Source organism: Schistocerca piceifrons, chromosome 3 (assembly GCF_021461385.2).
Source record: "Schistocerca piceifrons isolate TAMUIC-IGC-003096 chromosome 3, iqSchPice1.1, whole genome shotgun sequence".
NCBI classification, from domain to species: Eukaryota; Metazoa; Arthropoda; class Insecta; order Orthoptera; family Acrididae; genus Schistocerca; species Schistocerca piceifrons.
The window spans coordinates 179,135,027-179,154,922 of record NC_060140.1 but is presented as its reverse complement, the minus strand read 5'-3'; the positions used below and the strand labels follow the sequence as shown (position 1 = coordinate 179,154,922).

Genomic DNA, 19,896 nt, shown 5'->3' with positions numbered 1-19,896 from the left:
TCGGTTCGGTCGCACCGGTTACAACTGCAAGTAGATACGGGCGCGGCAGTTTCGTTGTTGAATGCACAAACTTATTCCGACCTTGGATCGCCCCCGTTGGCGCCAGTTTACTGGCGTCTACGTGGTTATGGTAAACAGTTCATTCCCCTACTGGGTCAATTCACTACCGACGTGACTTACAAATCAGTCACTCGGCCTATTACTTTTATTGTTGTCAGTGGTGCGAGCTCCGCTAACCTTTTTGGCCTGGATGCCTTTCAAGCTTTCGGTTTTTCTATCGCTGACACCATACAGTTGGTCTCCGAAGACGTTCCCTATCAATCATTGGAATCTTTGATCTCAGACTTTCCAGATATTTTTGAGGGCGGCCTGGGGCGTGTTTCAGATTTTGCAGCTCACTTAACGTTGAAGGTGTCGGCTCGTCCGCGTTTTCTACACGCGAGGCAGATCCCCTTGGCTCTCCACCCTCAGGTAAAGGAAGAGCTAGACCGGCTGACAGCCCTAGGGGTCGTTCTACCCATTTCTTCCAGTGAGTGGGCTTCGCCCCTCGTTATTGTAAGGAAGCCCTCGGGAAAATTACGTCTTTGTGGCGATTTCAAGGCCACCATTAATTCCCAATTGGTGGTGGACACCTATCCTTTGCCTCGTGCTAATGAATTGTTCTCCGCCGTGGCGGGAGGCCAATATTTTTCGAAAATCGATCTGTTGGAGGCTTATCATCAGATACCACTTGATGAGGACTCGAAACGGTTGGCGGTCGTCAACACCCCGTTTGGCCTTTACCAATACCAGCGGTTGGCCTTTGGAATATCCAGTGCCCCGGCGATATTCCAGCGTTATCTTGAGCATGTCACGTCGACAATCCCTCATTGTATTAACTACCTGGATGACATAATTGTCACAGGCCGCATCACGAAGGAACACTTGCACAACCTTCGCACCCTCTTTCTCAAATTCAGGTCTGTGGGCTTGCGTTGCAACCTGCATAACTCAACCTTCTTCCAACCATCCATTTAGTATGTGGGCTACACCATCTCTCGGCATGGTATCCAGCCACTAGGAAGTTTGGTCCAAGGTATCGTCAACCTTCCTCGGCCCACTTCGCTGAAAGAGTTACAAGCCTTTTTAGGCAAGATAGCCTATTACGACCGGTTCATTCCCAGGGCTTCCACTATAGCCCACCCCCTGTACTGCCTTTTGCACAAGGGTGTTCCTTTTGATTGGTCGCCTGCATGCGAGCGAGCGTTCACCTCGTTGAAGGGCCTCCTCATGTCAGCCCCTTGTTTGGCAACTTTTGATCCCCATAAGCCGTTGGTCCAGGCTACAGATGCTTCGCAGTATGGGGTGGGGGCGGTCCTGGCCCATCGCAGCGCAGATGGTTCCGAGCAACCACTGGCGTTTGCGTCTAAAATGCTTAGTCCCGCGCAGGCCCATTACTCCCAGGTGGAAAAAGAGGCTTTGGCCATTGTCTACGCTGTTACCAAGTTTCACCCTTTCTTGTATGGCACGAAGTTTCAGTTAATCACTGACCATAAGCCGTTAATATCGTTATTTGGCCCCGCCTCTCAGATTCCGGATAGGGCGGCCCACAGACTACAGCACTGGGCCTTGTTCCTCTCTAAGTACCATTATGCCATTCATTTTCGCCCTACAGGACAGCATGCCAACGCCGACGCTCTTTCCCGTCTTCCGGTGGGCCCGGATCCTACGTTCGATCGAGAGGAGATTATGTGTTTTCATTTGGATGTGGCATCCCGCCAAGCGGTTGATGGCTTCCCGATCACTAGTTCTCGAGTCGCCAGGGAAACGGCAGCTGACCCGGTTCTCCGGCAAGTAGTTCGCCTCATTCAGCAGGGGTGGTCGTAGCGCCCTCCGGGCCGGGCCTCGGACCCTCTTCATAATTATTTTCTTCTACGAGACCGCCTCTCGGTCTTGGAAGGAGTTCTCCTTCTGGCTACCGATGATACAGCTCCTCGCGTGATTGTTCCTGCAAGTTTACGTAGGGAAGTCCTCACGTTATTACATGAGGGGCACTGGGGTGTTTCCCGTACTAAAACCTTGGCTCGCTGACATGTGTACTGGCCCGGTATTGACAGAGAAATTGAGCACTTGGTGGCCGCCTGTTCCCAGTGTGCGAGCCAAGAAGCATCTCCCAGGGCAGCGTTCTCTTCATGGCCGCCGGCAACCCAAGCATGGGAACGTGTTCACATCGATTTTGCGGGCCCGTTTCTCAATGGTTTTTGGCTCATTGTCATTGATGCTTACTCCCAATTCCCATATGTGGTTCGCTGCTCCTCAACCACTTCAGCAGTTGCAATCCAGGCACTAGCAAAAATCTTTTCTGTGGAAGGTCTGCCAATCACCCTGGTCTCGGACAATGGAGCGCAGTTTATTTCGCAGACCTTCCAGGATTTTTGTAGGCGCTTCGGTATTCGGCACGTTTGCTCTCCCCCCTTCCATCCACAATCTAATGGGGAAGCCGAGCGCATGGTGCGCACATTTAAGACGCAGATGAAAAAGTATGTGCACGAATTTCCTGCGGAGGAAGCATTGACGTTTTTCTTGACGGCATACCGGACCACACCAATGGGAGAACGCAGCCCCGCAGAGCTCCTCCATGGGCGTCAACCTAGGACTCTGCTGCACCTCCTCCGGCCTGGTCCTCGCCAGTCTTCACAAAACGGAGTACCTGGCTTTCCACTGGGTATGTCGGTCTGGGCCCGTGGGTTTGATCGCAATCCACGTTGGATACCGGTGGTGGTCCTGCGCCGAAATGGCCGCCGGCTCTATACCTTGCAGGCGGGGGACCGGGTGGTACGTCGTCACCAAAATCAGCTACGTCCACATTCGGGCACCCACCCTCCGACCTCTCGGACACCGGCTTCCCCATTGCCGGTACCTGTGTTGGTTTCACAGAGGACGTTACCTCCTCTCCCCGCTGTGCCTCTGCCGCACTGCGATGGTTCTCAGCCGTGGCAGCCTCCAGTAGCTCCAGCACCGGCATCGCCATCGTTTGAGATGCCCCAGCGAGAGCCGGCCCCCCTAGCAGGCCCGGTTTCTCAGGAGGCTGGTTCACCTGTGGTCGTCCCTTCCCCTTCGTCCCCGCCATGGGGTCTTGCCCCTCCCGGGGTGGAACAGGATCCGGAGTTCGACAGCTTGTCGCCCGTTCTGTCCCGGGCTCCGGTTGTTGGGCGACGGGGGCCTCTTCGTGTGGGTCACTTCCAGCCGTATTCGAAGGTTCCGCCTTGAGGGTTGGCAGATCCCCTCGACTCAGGCCATCCAATGGATGTGGAGGTCATCGCTCCTGCCCAACGCTCCACCTTCCGACGCAGTGGATCACAGTGGCTTCACCCCCCGAAGGAGGAGGAGTGCAGTAGCCACCAGAAAGATCGCAGGAGGCGCACATTGGCACGGCGCGTCCCAGACGGTAGTTGCCGCATGTAGAGTCCCGTCCACCAGAGGGCACGCGAGAATTCGGACGCGACCTCTGCCGGCATAACAACAACAACAACTCCGGCAGCACGGGCCGTGCCCAGTCAGTTAACATCGGGCATGCCTAGGACACAGTCCCAGTCTACGCCAAGTGAAGTGCGACGTAAACGTGAACAGTGTTACTACAGTTACCAGCTGGTTAATATTGCTGGCAGAAAAATCTCTCTGATCTCAAAGTTTTCTGAATCAGACTAAATTATTTATTATGTACAAAATCATTTCAGAACCAACAGGTGAAGTGGAACAGCTGTTTGCTGTTTTTGATGATTAGTCATAACATCATTTTAAGTTTTTGGTGTTACGAACAATGGTTTACTGATTTAAAAAATTGTGTTTGTATGTTTTCAGGGAGACACTTACAACTATTTTAAGTATGTCTCTTTAAGGTTGCACTGTAAGGTAAAAAGAAGGAAGATTAATGTAACATCAAAGAATGGTCATAAAATATGGAGCACAAACCTAGATTGGAAAAGGCTGGGTCCTTTCAAACGAATCATGCCAACATTTACCACACTCTTAAATGATTTAGGCAAGCTGCAGAAAATCTAAATCTGGATGGCTTGGGGTTTCAACCACTCTCTTACTGATTACAAGTCTAGTATCTTATCACTGTGCCACTACATTGGTTGGTGTAAAGCAGAAATGAGCTATGAAAACACAGAATGTTTTGCAAGGTACAGAGTACATCAAAGTTCTGTATTAAGGCATAAGCTATTCTTCAATGTGGGAAAGAAGACACATTAAGTTGCAGACAGGCATAATTAAAAGACATGAACTTAAAGGTTTCAGCCACAGCCTTCATCAGCAAAAGAGAAACACACACCATTGATAATACACACAAGCAAGCACACCTCATGCATACACGACTGCCAACACCGGCATCTCGGGCTGGGTCCAACATTGTTGATAATCCTACCTGGCATTTCCACTGTCTCATATGCTATTCTTCGTATTTACAAATGATTTACAAAACCATTTAACTGAAGAAGAGCCTATGTTGCAGGTAAATAACAGACTCTTTTTTTTAAATGTTACAATGGACCGAGATGCAACAGAAAATTTATGCAACAACAGAGTAAGCAGAAAGATGGTTAAGGAACAACAGCTTGGCTGCAAATGACGACAATATAATACAGAAGAACTACAAACATGTAAAAACTAAATCTCTGCCTGAACAGGTCCAACAGTACTGCCAACCACCCTGTCATCCTCTGCCAACAGGCGTCAATGGATGCGGATAGACATGTGGTCAGCACATCGCTCTCCTGGCCTTTTTCAGTTTTCATGACTGGAACTGCTACTTCTAAGATAAGTAGCTCCTCAATTGGCCTCACAAGAGCTGAGTGCATCCCGCTTGCCAACAGCGCTCAGTAGAACGAACAAATACCCATCTAAGTACTAGCACAACCCGACAGTGTTCAACTTCAGCGATCTGATGCTAACCACCGTGGCAAGGCTGTTGGCACATAAGAACTAAAGCCAGAGTGATACAGTAATACGAATGAAGACAGCACTGAACAAATCACCCTGCACAACATCTCTAGGAGAAAGTTTATGGTAGTATGGATATGGCACTACCGAGTGAAACAAGCAAACATTGTGATGTTTTAACAGTGGTTAGCCACAATTGAGTAATTTCAGTATTCACAGTTTGCTAAAATATTGCTGACAGTTTAAGGAATATGAGCATAACTAAACAGTCATTTAAAATTTAATCATGGAACACACCGTTCAAAGAATTTAAAATCACACTCATAGGTTTGCTGAAAAGATAACATTTGGTGCAACAATAATGTATCAGCTTATAGACATATGGATTAATGCGTGCGACCATATCATTTAGGAACATCCAAAACTTTATTTTGAGAATACTATTTACATATACAACACTGGAGCTTGAAGCTGACTTGTGTAAAATCACTATGATGCCTGGTGAAAAAAGAAGGAGCCAAGAACACCATATGATTTGTCACATTTTACACTTTGGATACTAAGCTTGGGGATGGCTCAGGCCACAAACACTTTGTTCAAAAGTCTGCACCTGAGTGTAGCGATTTTCTTGATGCATGAACCACCTATCTTTCAAAAACTGGACTCATTTGAGACCCATATGGGAACAAAGTACAGTTGTCTCACCACCTGCCCCTTGATGGGTGCTGCCTTCTGCTGTCAATTTCTAGAACTATTTTGAAAGGAACATTAGATGCAAATAACATCTGCTGTTACGAATGACTGAGCCAATTTGTGTTGCAGTTTCGTGCATTGACTCAATAGGTCTTGCATTATTCCCCCCCCCCCCCCCCCTTCCTATGATGTCACATTTACCGTGCAATATGTTGAGTGAGCAAGAAATTACGGAAACTCAAGAGGAAGAAATTGCTCAATAACTCATCTCACACACTGTTTTTGGAAGGATAATTATATTTTCTGTCATCATTATTTCAAAATTAGTTATCTATCAAAGAACTAAAGTAAAAATGAAAAATAAATCTTGATGCCTGGTCTGTTTTTAGTATGTATTACTACTGAAGATATATCAATTACATATATGGCAGTGATACTTTAAACAATGGCATAAATGGCCAGTTTTCTAGACCCAACATGCTTTTTAGTGGCCTGTATTCAAAGTGTTAAATATGTAGTTTTAGTTCATATACAATTAGCTAAACATATGGTAGAGTAATGTCAACAAAGATGATGAAAGCTGCATGGAAACTCTTGGATGGAATACAAACATCACTTACATTAATTATTTAAGTAACGAGTAAAGGATAGAAACATAAAACAGAACACACACACACACACACACACACACACACACACATTTTTTTCCCTTGACAAGGATACCCACAGAGCAATATTGTCAGACAACATGCCTCTGTCAGGGTGTGTGTGTGTTTGTGTGTTTTTAAGCTGTGACACTGTGTTCATTCTCTTGTTTACATACACGTGTGCTGATTAATAAATCCACTGTTACAAGTTTAAGGAAACCTATCAAATAAAAAAATACTGAAAAGAGGATACACCTGCAAAAAGAATGTTGGGCATATTCAATAACCATATACTTGAAGCCTAATAAGTCTGTCTGGCTTTTATTACCTTGACTGTGAATGGTAAATGATTTATTTCCCCAGTTACAAGTAACTGACCTGTAGCCAGCGTGGCTAAGTGGTGGAGCTGCCACTTTTGGGCATCCTAGAAAACTTGATAACAGTAGAACATGGAAAATAAAAGACATATTTGGCTGTGATATCTCATATACTTATGATAATGATCCTGGAAAGAAACTATAAAAGTCATATCAGGCACAATTAAGAGAATGCTCCTGAATAAACCCTGGAAAGAGACAATAATAATTTTATAATATTATAACCATACCTTTACCGTCAATGGATCTGAAGTATGAACTTAAATGATGAAACAACTACTGAGAATTACAGTGGGGAAATGAGACTTTTGGTAGCATACAAATTAGAAGATCACAAGAACAGTAAGATAAAAGAGGCGCTCCATGATCTACAAACAGTAAAATAGACCCAGTAATATAGAAAAGAATGACATAACCATCTACTATGTATGGATCAAAGCTGGACACCAAGGAAACAGGCAAACATATGGCACCAAATCAGTGTAATATGGCTTATGGAAAACAGTTTGGAGTCAGCTCGGCACTTTTGCTTTCGTAATGGCCAGCATGTAGGCACGTTCGCTGATTGGGTGAAACAACAATGCTTTTACAAGCTAATCTCGTCACTTTTGAAACTTTCTGGGCAATTAAAACTGTGTGCAGACTGGGACTCAGATCCAGAACCACGCATTTTACTGTCAATGCTCTTACTATGTAGGTGACCCTCACAGCTTTACACCACTAGTACCACTTCCTACTTTCAAAACTTCAAAGTTCTTCAGCATACCTTGCACTCCTGGATGAAACGATACTGCCCAGAAACGGCTTAGCCACAGCCCAGGGGGGCTGTTTGCAGACTGAATCTATTACTCTGCACTGGAGAGTGAGCGCTTTGAAACTTTCAAGCAGATTAAAACGGTGTGCCAGACTGAGACTCCAACCTGGAATCTCAACTTTCATGAGTAATGATCTTACTGACTAAACTATCGTGGCACAACTAACAACCCACCATTACAGCTTTACTTCCACAAGTACCTCTCTTCTGCTTTGTTTTGGCTCCAACACACTATGCAATGATCTAATAATGCTGCATAATAAAATACTCTCAATGTTTTACTCTTTCCCAAACAGTCAATCACTACAATACCTTAGTCTTTTCCCAGTTAAAAATGGATTTCAGTTTTTTCAATGTCCTTCCATCTTCCCCACCCCAATTTTTTACTGGGGTTCCATCTGAGGGATGTAATCAAGAATTCATGTATCAGCTACAGCCACATAAAAACACCAGAAAGTTTTCAGATTATGCTTCAACTTCCTCCAAAATAATTTTCAAATGTTTTTCCTGGAATATACAGGGTGCTCCAATGGCAGTGGCCAGGCCAAATATCTCACGAAATTAGCATCAAATGAAAAAATAAGAAGAACAAATCTGTTCTGAGCGTGATAGGGCTATGGATGGAACACTAGATGGTGCTGTCATAGGTCAAACTGATAGAAACTACATTTTTTTAAAATAGGTACCCCCATTTTTATTACATATTCATGTAGTATGTAAATAATATGAGAGAAGCAAAGTTGCTACTTACCATATAGCGGAGATGCTGAGCCGCGATAGGCACAATAAAAAGATTCACGCAATCATAGCTTTCGGCCATTAAGGCCTTTGTCAGCAGTACACACACACACACACACACACACACACACACACACACACACACGCACGCACGCAAGCGCAAATTGCACACACATCTGCAGTCTCAGAGAGCTGATACTACACTGCAAGCAGCAGCATCAGTGCATGATGGGAGTGGCAACTGAGTGGGGGTAAGGAGGAGGGGGCTGGGGTGGGGTGGGGGAGGGATAGTATGGTGGGAGTGGCGGACAGTGAAATGTTGCAGTTTAGATGGAGGGTAGGAGAGAAGGTGTTGAGGGGGGAGAGGGTAAGTAGCGGAAAGGAGAGAAATAAAAATAAAAGAAATTAAAAGGCTGGGTGTGGCGGTGAAATGACGGCTGTGTAGTGCTGGAATGGGAACAGGGAGGGGACTGGATGGGTGAGGATAGTGACTAATGAAGGTTGAGGCCAAGAGGGTTATGGGAACGTAGGATGTATTGTAGGGAAAGTTCCCACCTGCGCAATTCAGAAAAGCTGGTGTTGGTGGGAAGGATCCATATGGCACAGGCTGTGAAGCAGTCATTGAGAAGAGGGGTATCATGTTTGGCAGCGTGTTCAGCTACAGGGTGGTCCACTTGTTTTTTGGCCACAGTTTGTCGGTGGCTGTTCATGCGGACAAACAGCTTGTTGGTTGTCATGCCTACACAGAATGCACCACAGTGGTTGCAGCTTAGCTTGTAGATCACATGACTGGTTTCACAGGTAGCCCTGCCTCTGATGTGATAGGTAATGTTAGTGACCAGACTGGAGTAGTTGGTGGTAGGAGGATGTATGGGACAGGTCTTGCATCTAGGTCTATTACAAGGGTATGAGCCATGAGGTAAGGGATTGGGAGCAGGGGTTGTGTAAGGATGGACGAGTATACAGTGTAGGTTTGGTGGAAGGCGGAATACTACAGTAGGAGGGGTGGGTACGACATTTCTCATTGCAGGGCACGACGAGAGGTAATCGAAACCCTGGCGGAGAATGTAATTCAGTTGCTCCAGTCCCGGATGGTACTGACTTACGAGGGGGATGGTCCTCTGTGGCCAGACTGTGGGACTTTGGGAGGTGGTGGGAGACTGGAAAGATAAGGCACAGGAGATATGTTTTTGTACAAGGATGGGAGGATAATTATAGTCAGTGAAGGCTTCAGTGAGACCCTCGGTATATTTAGAGAGGGACTGCTCGTCACTGCAGATGCGACGACCATGGGTGGCTAGGCTGTACGGAAGGGACTTCTTGGTATGAAATGGGTGGCAGCTGTCGAAGTGGAGGTATTGCTGGTGGTTAGTAGGTTTGATATGGATGGAGGTACTAAACTGCAACACTTCACTGTCCGCCACTCCCACCATACTATCCCTCCCCCTCCCCGCCCCAGCCTCCTCCTCCTTACCCCCACTCAGTCACCACTCCCATCATGCACTGGTGCTGCTGCTTGCAGTGTAGTTTCAGCTCTCTGATACTGCAAATGTGTGTGCAAGTTGCACTTGAATGAGTGTATGTGTGTGTCTACTGCTGACAAAGGCCTTAATGGCCGAAAGCTATGACTGTGTGAATCTTTTTATTGTGCCTGTCGCGGCTCAGCATCTCCGCTATATGGTGAGTAGCAACTTTCCTTCTCTAGTATGTAAATAAATAGAAATGTTTGAGTTGGAACATTTGTTTCGCTTTGTGATGTGTGGCGCTTCTCACAAATATAGCAACACATCTGATAGCACTGTGCGCAATTCATTACTTACATTAGGTACGATAATACGCTTGTCTAGTCATAATAATTACGCGTATACATAATCTTTTTAAAATGGAATGTTTAACAGTCACAGAAAAGGTAGATGGTGTTTGTTTATAGATATTGTGATCAAACTGCCCAACACACTTGTGTTATGTATGTTGATCGTTATCCCCTGACTGACAGCATCCAAGTGCCTGGACCTTTCATCAGATAGTTAATGTATTTAAAGAAACCAGAAGTCTTCAGCCAAAGAAGAAGGCGCAACCAAGAACTACAACAAATGAAGATACCTAAATAAGTGCTTTAGCCACAGTTGGAGCTAATCCGCACATCTGTAGCAGACAAACTGAGCGGGAATTGGGAATTTCAAAAACGTCGGTTTTGAAAACTCTACATCATCATACATTTCACCCTTACCATATTTCTATGCACCAGGAATTGCATGGTGGTGATTTTGAATATCGTGTAAGTTTTTGCCACTGGGCACAAAATAAATTACAAGACAGTAACAGGTTTTTTCAAGAGTTCTATTTAGCGATGAAGCGTCATTCACAAACAGAGTTAACATAAACCGGCATAATACGCACTACGGGGCAATGAAAAACCCACGATGGCTGCGACAAGTGGAACATCAGTGACCCTGGTGTGTTAATGTATGGTGTGGAATTATGGGAGGACATCTAATAGGCCTTTACTTTATTGATGGCAATCTAAATGGTGCAATGTATGCCAATTTCTTAATTAGTGTTTTACCAATTCTAATACAATATGTTTCACTTCATGACACAATGGCAATGTACTTTCAACATGACGGATGTCCGGCACATAGCACGCATGCAGCTGAAGTGGTATTAAATAGAATATTTAAAAACAGGTCGATTGCTCGTAGAAGCACCATACAATGGCCTGCATGTTCACCGGACTTTACATCTCTGGACTTATTTCTTTGGGGAAAATTGAAAGATATTTGTTATGATGATCCACCGGCAACACTTAAAAAGTATGGGTCAGAGCATTGTAAGTATAGGTCAGTGCATTGCCAATGCAAATGAGACAATTACTGAAGGCGATCTACTTGCTGTTGAGAGGAATTTCGTTATGCGTATTGTCAAATGCAATGAAGTTGAAGGAAATCACTTTGAGCATTTATTACATTAATGAGGTTATTACAGTCACTCACGCAGTAACAGCATGTGTTCCCATGATTTATAATAAGATTACTAAAGTAAATGTATCACATTGGAACAACACAAATAAAGTCCAAATGCAACTACTTTTTGTGTTTTAATTTAAAAAACCACATTGTTACCAACTGTTCATCTAAATGGATGAGGCATATTATAGTTGTTGGAAAATTACAGCACCACCCATCACAAAACAAAACAAATGTTCCAAATCAAAATTTCAAATTTATTTACATACTATGCGAATATGTAATAAAAAATGGGGGTACCTCTTAAAAAAAATGCAGTTTCTATCAATTTGACCTATGGCAGCACCATCTAGTGGGCCATCCATAGCACCATCTGTTTTCCCCATCACGCTCAAACAGATTTATTCTTCTTATTTTTTCATTTGGTGCTAATTTCGCGAGATATTTGGCCCGGTCACTATCAGTGGACCACCCTGTATATGATCTTGAGTCAACAAACATGGCACCCACCTCACAGGATATTAAGAACTGCTCGACCTTTTCTATTGAACTTTCTACTAACTCATTAATCTCAATCTTTCATCACGATACTATGAATTTTGTCAACCTTCATTTTGGGTGAAACCTGTAGTATCCATCTGAAAAATGAGGCTACCTTCCATTCAGAAGGCTGTTGCATGCAGCAACTGTTATATTGACTTGTAAATAATAGATTTCACCTATCTGTCGTCCTATTTAAATTTTATTGGCATATCTAGATTTCAGCTAGAAACTAGCCATTCTCAATGCACTATCTTTTTTGATCAATGCATGTAATGCCTGTTGGTCGGGCTTCATCCACAGTTCATTGAATACTACTCAATACTATACAATGAACAGTGGATGAAGCCCGACCAACAGGCATTACATGCATTGATAAAAAATGACAGTGTATTGAGAATGGCTAGTTTCTAGCTGAAATCTAGATCTGCCAATAAAATTTAAAAAGGACAACTGATAGCTGAAATCTATTATTTACATCTGAAAAACTTAAAATTTTCAGGGCTCACACCAGTACATGTAAATTTATTTATCAATAATAATCATTCTAAAGTCTCTGTGAAGTTTTCCAAATGTTTTTCTTTTAAATAATAAAAATTTATTCATTTGTAGGTGACATCAGTCACGTACAACTGCTTCCAAGGAACTACTCAACATTGCAACTGTTTGGGGGGAGGGGGCAGACCATTAAGAATTATGTCCATACACAGTTCTGTTGCTTAACCCAGCTTTCTAAAGTTTAATAGGTATACACTAGATGTATTAACCCACCACTGTATATTCTATCATAAATCTCTCATTTCTCATATTTGTTTTAAACTGGCATTCTGTGAACTGTTTACGAAGAGACTCATTCTGAGACAGAATAGTTTTGGGCCTGATGGTACCACGGAACCTGTGAAAATATGCTATCAGAGAGGGATTTCTTTGATGCTGAAATTCTCTGAGTACAGTAAAATGGAGTGGATGTTATTTTTAAAGCAATGAAAATATATCCTAAAAGCATTGCTGCACGGTAAGTTCTTGAGAAAACTTGTGTTACATAACAGCATGGCACACTTCATCCTTCTATACTTACACTTTTGGATGGTAACTGACTGACATTTTGAAATTTATCAAATGACCAGTATGTGTGTGAAAGAGATATTTCCCTACCTTATTAGCACTGGAGAAACCTTCAAGATTTTCAAGATTAGCCCTTAAAAAGTCTGCTAATTTTGAATCAACTTGCTCATAGGTTTTTTGCTGCTTGTGGTGAGCCTTTTTATTTGCAGCATCTGCTCCCATTTCCACTGGGTGATGCAGTGGTAATGGTACACCAAATTCTGCTCCTGCTGCTGAACTTGGATATGCAGCACTTCTCAATAAATTTGCAGCAGCCTCTTGAACTGAAGGATTTAACTGGCTTGTACCTGAAGGGATACAGAAAATAAATCTTAAGAATAAACCTGCTGAGTGTAATTTCAATTCCAATTAATATAAAATAAAAGTCATCTGAACCTTAGCTTTAGACACTTTGTAAACAGCACATGTTTAAATAATGAATATAATCTACAGTCATGCATTTTCCCTATGTTCAAAAACGACTGTAACTTACAAAAATGTGAGTACTGTCCAATAAAAATCTTTACTACAATAAATATGTTGTGGGAAAACGGGTGGTTACAGGTCAGTCTGCAGTTTCAGAGTCGTTAGGAGCAAATTCCAGAAGACAAACTTCCTGCCAAGGCAGGCTGATTGCTTGGATCGGCACCACACAGAGTCACATGGCATCTATGGGAGGTGCGGATTTTGAGGTTCCACAGGATGCTTGCAGCAGAAGGCTAAAGGATACTCAAATGTCTGATTGACACTGTTTATTTGCAATCTGACTAACTAATACACTGAAAGCTAAGTCTGAACTTTAGAAAAAAGCGAAGTACACAACTGACATTGTCCGAGTCTGTGGGGTGAGAGCTAACAGAAATAACAATCACTGGCACCACTGCGAAGTTTTAACTTTGAGAAATGCACTCCAAGTGAGAAATACAGACTTGCAAGAGGTTACCCAAGGCTGGTGATGAGCGACAAGGAGTTGGCATCCCAACAATCTGACTAAGAATTTTCTCTAATACAAAAAAACTTGGGTTTTTAAAGGATTGTGGCAGCTCATTGTTTCTCTCATGATTGGGGCCATTGTTGTAGCATTCTAACCTGTGTAAACCCAGTCCGAAGACAGTTTGATGCAGCTCTCTACACTACTCCATCCTCTGCAAATCTTTTCATCTCCAAATAACTACTGCACCCATTTGAGCCTGCTCAGTATACCCAGCTCTTGGTCTCCTCCTGCAATTTTAATCCCCCACATGACCTTTCAACAATAAATTGAAAATTCCTTGATGTCTCATTTCTTTTAGTCACATTATGCCACAAATTTCGTTTCTGCCCAATTCCTTCCAGTGCTTTCTCATTAGCTACACAACCTAGCCATGTAATCTTCAACATTATTCTGTAGCACCACATTTCAAAAGCTTCAATTCTCTTTTTGTCTGAACTGCTCATTGCCCATGTTTGACTTCCATACAAGGCTGCACTCCAAGGAAGGAGAGAGAAGGCAGCAACAAGACTCTGAAGTGATACGCATGGTATTACCTAAAGTCAATGTTTTACTTATGAAAATAAATGACAATTCAAAGATCAATGATATGGAACAGAAATAGATCAATTTTTACAACTTTTTTAATGCAGTCTATTCTCAGACTTATCAATCACTAGTTTCATTCCTTACTGAACATCTTCAGATTCAATGCAATTGCAGAGCAATCAGTCAATTTCAAATGTTGTGTACAACACGCTGACTTATGAGGAATATGTACAACACGTGAAACCAACTGGCTGCTCTTGAACTATGATGGAGCTAAAGACACTCAGTAAAGAATGAAACCAATGACGATTTGTGAGGTTTCCTTTGCTTTTGGAGTAGTTTATCAAACATGGCTGTCAAACCAAAGTGGCTCTTTCCCATCCTCACAACTTTGCTCTGCACATACCTGTCTAGGGCTTGTGCATAATACTACTGAACTTGATCCATTTCTACTCATAATTTGCAATCCCAAAGATGAATGTTCAATGTTGACTACCTCCTCAAGATTGAAGATTTAATTCCCAAATACTGTACTGCAGCCACATAACATATGTCTTATATCCAAGAGGCTATTTATGTTAAGACAATATTAAAAACTGACAAACTATTATACATATTGGGATGAATGTTCACTATGCAGTAGAGACTGTGCTATTCAAACATCCTGGCAGATTAAAGCTGTGTGCTGGAATACTTGAAAATGGGACCTTTGCCTTTTGCGGACAAGCACTCTACCAACTGAGTTGCCACTCTCACAGCTTTACTTCCACCAATACCTCATCTCCTGCTGGGTAAAAATTCATTTTGGAAACACTCCCACAGGCTGTGACTAAGCCATGTCTACGCAATATCCTTCTTCCAGGAGTGCTCATCCCATGGCATGCAGGATAACTTCTGTGAAGTTTGGAAGGTAGGAGAGAGGTACTGACGAAAGTAAAGCTGTGGAAGAGGTTCATGAATCGTGCTTGGATAGTCAGTCATACAGCACTTGCCCATGAAAGGCAAAGGTTCCAGTTATGAGTCACAGTCCTCAATATTTTTAATCTGTCAGGAAGTATTCTACATATCTTTGAAGTAAAGTGAACAATAGGCGGTATATCAATCAGTTAAATCAAAAGTTAAGAACACTATTGTCAGCAACTCATGGAAAATGGATAATGAAGATACATTATTTATGATTAGTATAGGATGAGAAGAGATGTGTTACAGCTGCAGTATACGCCACAGATATTGGTGTAGCCAACTAAATTGTTCCATTTGCCACACATTGCAGACAATGGCACACATATCAGCCTGCTAATACAAACCTCCTGCTGAATCAGGGATGTATGTAGGCGCACTAAGGTGCATGCCCTTCTGTGTTAGTTCAAGTTGGTTCTTGTAATAACGACAAGCAGCATTTGGGCAATTCTGGACCACATCCACGATAAATTCTTTCTCCATTCCAAAACATTCTCTTCCAATTGTATAGGACTCCATTACCTGTAACCAGAGTGCACTTTATCAACAACAAATTTTAGTTTTCAATACCTGTGATTCTACACACCTATGCAACGAAATCAGAAAATCCTACTGCCTCAAATTTGTGATATAACAACAATAGTAATAATAATAATAATAATAATATAATATGCGAGCAGAAAAAGGTCTCTACAGTCTTAGAAGTTTTATTCCAACGTAACTAAAATAATAAGCCTTTTCTCCCTTATGTGCATCAAAGAATCAGGTGCGTGAACATGTTTGTTAAAGGAAAACTACAAGATAAGAAACTGCTTCACTATTATCTTGGAATTAGACTCAATCTGCTTTGGGAGATTTAATCAGAAAAATGTAAAGGGGGAACAACTTTCAGCCAAAGGAGGAAGTGTAATGTGGAGTAGTAAAATTAATGTATGGTCAGCTGCTCTGATACAATGTGCAGATGAAGTGTATGAATCCAAAACTACAATCAGTTTCAAGATGTATGTCATCTGATTTTAATCTAATGAGGAATTACCTCCGCCCTCCCAAGCCTAGGGTCTCACCTTACAAGTAATGAGGCAGGAGGAGGAGGAGGAGGAGGAGGAGGAGGAGGAGGAGGAGTACCACCCATGTAAAAAAAAAAAAAGACTGGGCCCGTAAGGGCCCTTTGCCAAGTATACAGGTGAAGATGGTCAGAATTTTTAGACACTGAAGAGAATACAGCAGTCTCAATTTGTAAAAAGCAGAACAACTATCTCTGTATCACATTACCTATAGTGCATGCACTCCACAGGAGCAGCTATAAAAGGTGTTTGCTCTCCATGTTAGGGGTAGGGTAGCCTAAATATATGCTGGCAATAGCTCTACTATGCCTTTGGGAGTAGTGAGCTCATTGCAATAATAGCCTACATATGGAATACTTCAAACCGAGCCTCAGGAAAGGTTATGGCATACCCTGCAGTGACCCGCAGTTCTTGGGGTTCTGGGTGAACCATGGGAAGTGGATGGCTAGACATTGGTGGTTATTATTAATGTGATGACCATGACTGGTGGGGCTTAGTAAAATCAAGTGGAAGGGAAGAAGAAGGAGGAGACTGAGGAAAGAATGCACACTTTATGGAAGCTGTAGACAAGAAGCCAAAACTGGAGGGGCTGCAATACTAAAACCAACTCTACAAGAATATGTGGACGCAATGGAATACACAAATGACAGGATGATGATGATTTAGCTGAGGACAAGTAATGTAGCGAATGATTATATCCAAGTATAAGCACCACAGACAGGAAAGAAAGAAGAGAGCACTGAGGAATTCCTAGAGAAATTAAGAGAATGAAATTACTGCTTCAGCATATTCTTCTAGGGTTGGTTTCACTTGATCAAAAACTAAACCCTTAATCCTAAGTGCCTTTCAATGAGAGCTGTGTCATCTGCATACGATTACATTGTTTACCCATATTATGAATAATAGTTATGCCGTAATTACTAAGTTTTTGTTTTAATTACTTTTGTTTTGCTTACACAATCAATGCCTCACAAAGATCAATGACTACAACAGACATATTCTTCCGTTCATTTAATGCTTCAGCTACACAAGCTAAATTGTTTGCTACTGTTGTTTCCATAGATCTGCATTCTTAAAATCATGATGTATCTCATATAATATGATATTTTTCTTTATGAAATTTACTATTCTTCTTCTGAAGGCAGTCTCTACTATTTCAGACATGGTATAGTAAATAGTACTAGGGTGATAATTCCAGGGATCTTTCCATCTCCCTTTTTATATACAGGCACTACATCCCCCACCCCCAAGGCAACATCAAAATATTCTTTTTCTAAGACTGAATTTACAAGAAGAGTCAACTGTTGCATCAACCAATGACTACAATGCTTGATTATCATAGTAAATATACCATCTAGGTCTGGGGATCTTATCTGAGCTTTTTGCTACAGGATTTCAGTGATTCTTGAGTTTGTCTTACTACCTCACCATAACACTAGTTACAAGTGTTATTGATTTCATGTGATGATATGGATCTGTGTATTGCTTTGCATCCTTCTACAGTGTTATTTTATCTCTGGGCTGCCCTATTTGAACCTTTCCTATTTTTGTTTATGGGGGACCACACAGTATTAAGACACATTATCAAGCAGTATTAAGACATATTATTCAAAGTAGTGACTTCATCTAAATAAAAGCTAGAGATGATTATTTTCATCAGTCTATTGCATTCTTTCTTCTTTGCTTTGTAAGCATCAAGGTTACCACATAACTGGTATATATTGTAATTTTCGTATAATATCTTAAACGCTACATGACAATAGTCATATTCCATGGACCCTACAGACAGTTGTCTCTCCGATGCAGAAAGAAGTCAAGGATGCACATTTAATTCAAATGTAAAACAATGAAATAACATTGAATTACTGTATTATGGCGCTAATTCTATGTTAACATATTACATTAAATTTTAGAGTTTCTTGAAAATACTCTTCAATGGAATTGAGGGACTTTCCCGACAGTAATTTCCTGAATTCAGTCTTAAACTTCACTACTTTGTTTACAAGACATTTGATATGCTCTGGTAGGTTGTTGAAAAATGTGTGTACATGTGTATCTGACCCCTTTCTGTACTAAAGAAATCCACTGAAACCTTGCAAGGGTTATTTTTGGCTCTTTCATTATATTCAAGCCTTTCACTATTTCTTATGAAAAATGAAATATTTGTGATGACAAAGGACATTAATGAATGTGTGTATTGTGAAGCATCCTATTTGTCAAAATACCCAGTTTTTGGAAGAGGTCTGTGCAGGATGCTCTTAAACAAACACAGAAATGATTCCTGTACCGCACTTCTGTATAATGGAATGCCATCCCTGAAATTCGAATTTCCCCAAAAAATGATTCCATAACTCATTAGTGAATGGAAATATGCATCATCTCCTATATGAGTAATAATGTTTGCTGCACACATAGTTGACCCAGGTGCTTCATTAATTCTAGGCAGTGGGTTTCCTATGAAGGTTATGATCTGTCAATGTTCTACTTCTTATATTTCATTGTTTGAGAAACTTATTTTAGCAGCCTGTGGAGTTTTGTGAGAAGTATTGAAATCTATTTCCTAAGTCTTGTCAAAATTAAATGATAATCCATCTGCTTTCTACCATCTGTTGATGTTTTCAAATCTCTCATTAGTTGCCTTTTCAGTAAGAGGACTTGTGTTATTTTTTATTCCTATATTTGTATCATCCACAAAAAGTAAAAACATGCTTAATGTGAAACTGAGAGTCTAATATCATTTACATATGTTACGTTGGCAGTTTGCAGTCATGGCTGACGGTCGCACACGCCAAGTACTCTGACATTATCAACAGCAGTTGATGAACACAATGTGCCGGTTTGGATAAATTGCACTGCTTTTCATGACTTCCTGACAGTGTCTGTTTAAGATTGTTCTTAAAAAATATCGGGCTTCTAGTTTTCATTCATTTCGTGTCTTCTGGTACATAAAACTTACACTCAGCAAATATCTGTGTGGCATCTACAAACTTATGTTTCACGTCTGCCTGCTGCCTAGAAGTGCAACTCATCGGAAGGTAACTAACTAACCAACCAACTCAACCAAGCTGGTTGCAGTGGCTATGGGAGTGTGCATTTTGGTGTCTGTGTTGTGTATGTGAATGTATGTGCTATTGCTGGCAAAAAGAGCAGTGCTTGAAAGCTTGTTTTCTGTTATGTATTACTGTGCTCCCTGCATTGATCTTCTCTAGGTGAGTGGTTGCCTTTCCTTTATTTTAACTTTCTTCCATCCAGGAATTTCCATTACTGTTAAACAGAAAAGTAATGCCATGTGATAAATGTGGATGTTGCCATAGGTTCGTTAGTATGGGAGAAACATGTCAGGGTTGTGGGTTGGTGTTTCATTGTGTTGACTAAAGCAGGGAAGCCAGTGAATGAGGGCTCTCCCATGGACCTGTAGATTCTGCAGTCGAGACAAGAGACTCACAGAACAGGGAAGAAAGATTTGTACCCTTCAGGCAGAATTAGAAATAGTATATCTTGAATTAGACAGGTTGAAGTGCAAAATAGAAAATGGGAACTGGCAGAAGGTG

At 41.9% G+C, this 19,896-nt stretch overlaps 1 protein-coding gene across 1 annotated transcript in view; it reads right to left on the bottom strand.

The window, feature by feature from the left end:
• LOC124788357 overlaps nt 1-19,896 on the bottom strand; it is a 95,496-nt gene that overhangs the window by 43,555 nt on the left and 32,045 nt on the right. Inside the window, exons 4-5 of the mRNA XM_047255622.1 lie at nt 15,629-15,803; nt 12,854-13,110 (exon numbers count right to left, since the gene is read on the bottom strand). Coding sequence (XP_047111578.1) covers nt 12,854-13,110; nt 15,629-15,803 — 432 coding nt within the window. The remainder of the gene's footprint in view (nt 1-12,853; nt 13,111-15,628; nt 15,804-19,896) is intronic.